Consider the following 1,623-nt stretch of genomic DNA (forward strand, 5'->3'; position numbering starts at 1 on the left):
TTACCTCACAATTTTGGGAAAGTGTTCATAAGGCTCTAGGCACGAAGCTAAAGTTCAGTACTGCCTTTCACCCTCAAACTGATGGGCAAACAGAAAGGGTGAACCAGATACTAGAAGATATGTTAAGAGCTTGTGCCTTGGATTTCAAAGGAAGCTGGTGTCGATACTTATGTTTAGCAGAATTCGCTTATAACAATAGTTATCAAGCTACTATCGGCATGGCACCTTATGAAGCCTTATATGGAAGGAAATGTAGATCTCCTATCTGTTGGTTCGAAGGTGGTGAAAAGAAGGAAATGGGAATCCAGACGGATTTTATAAATGACACCACCCAAGCCATACAGAACATTCGCCAACGGATAGAGACGGCTCAAAGCCGACAGAAAAATTATGCTGATCAACGACGAAGGCCATTGGAGTTCAATGTCGGGGACTTTGTTTTTCTCCGAGTAGCTCCGATGAAGGGAATCATGAGATTTGGGAAGAAAGGAAAACTGAGTCCGCGATATGTGGGACCCTACAAGATCTTGAGGAGAGTCGGCAAGGTGGCTTATGAACTCGAGCTACCTCAAGAAATGGCTGCCATCCATAATGTGTTCCACGTATCAATGTTAAAGAAGTGTATTCCCAATGCAGACAAGGTGATTGAGCCACAGGCAGTTCAAATCCAGGAGGATCTAAGTTATGAAAGTAGACCCGTACAGATCCTGGATCGAGATGTCAAGAAACTAAGGAACAAAGAAGTACCATTAGTCAAGGTCTTGTGGCGAAATCAACAGTCTGAGGAAATCACATGGGAACGTGAAGAAGATATGAAACGTAGATATCCAGAATTATTCTAAGTTCGAGGACGAACTTTTTAGAAGGTATGGAGGATTGTAATACCCGAAATTTTCCTTCAATAATTTCTGGATATTTATTTATAAATGATGGATTAATTATGATAAGAAAGGAATTAGTATAAAATACTAATTTGGGCTTTAAAAATTTATAGGCCTAAAATGTTGCTTGTAATGGGTCCCATGGAGGTTTTGCTAAAAGAAAAAGAAAAAAGAAAGAAAATGTGGAGGGGCAAGGATTTGAACCTTGGACCCCCTCCAATGTATAGCAAGCCTTGGACCATATGTGCAAGTAAATATTTCTTGTTAAAGACATAAGAGGAATTTTACTTAAGGCTCAGGGATCATTAGGGAGCATAAAAATCAAATCAAGGCAACGTTGGGATGAGATAGCGTTACCATACTGGGTTGATTTCTAATGGCTAATTAGGAGGATTTATTACCTTGACTAATTAAGAGGATTTATTACCTTACGGTAACTCCTCTATCTCTCCTTATATAAGCTCCTCTCTTCACCGAAAATAAGAATTTTCACCGTGCGAGCACTTCTTCTCTCTTCTTCTTCCTCTGCTCGGTTGTTGCTCCGGCTCTCTGGCCGAAGGAACCGAAGGCGTTTCTTCTCTGTTGGGTAATCTTAAGAACCTCAGAATCTCTGTAAGTTTCCCCTCACCTGCAATGTAATAGCTACGATAGTTTCAAGTTTACGGTTATGGTGTTTGACATGTTCTGATTAACTCATGTTTATGTCTGTTTTAAAACTTTTTAAGCATATGTTTTAGAGCAA

General features: G+C 39.9%; 1 protein-coding gene across 1 annotated transcript; it reads left to right on the plus strand.

The window, feature by feature from the left end:
- Positions 1-218: 218 nt before the first annotated feature.
- On the plus strand, positions 219-842 carry LOC141819063 (uncharacterized). Its single transcript, XM_074706434.1, has one exon. It carries the CDS (start codon positions 219-221, stop codon positions 840-842), a length of 624 nt encoding a protein of 207 aa, XP_074562535.1.
- The last annotated feature ends 781 nt before the right edge of the window (positions 843-1,623 follow it).

This window comes from Curcuma longa, unplaced genomic scaffold (genome assembly GCF_044706935.1).
Source record: "Curcuma longa cultivar G26 ecotype Majalengka, Jawa Barat unplaced genomic scaffold, ITB_CL_G26_1.1 contig_27619, whole genome shotgun sequence".
Taxonomy (NCBI): Eukaryota; Viridiplantae; Streptophyta; class Magnoliopsida; order Zingiberales; family Zingiberaceae; genus Curcuma; species Curcuma longa.

Coding starts and splice junctions, on each gene's coding strand:
- LOC141819063 (XM_074706434.1), top strand. CDS start 219: ATGGCACCTTATGAAGCCTTATATGGAAGGAAATGTAGATCTCCTATC.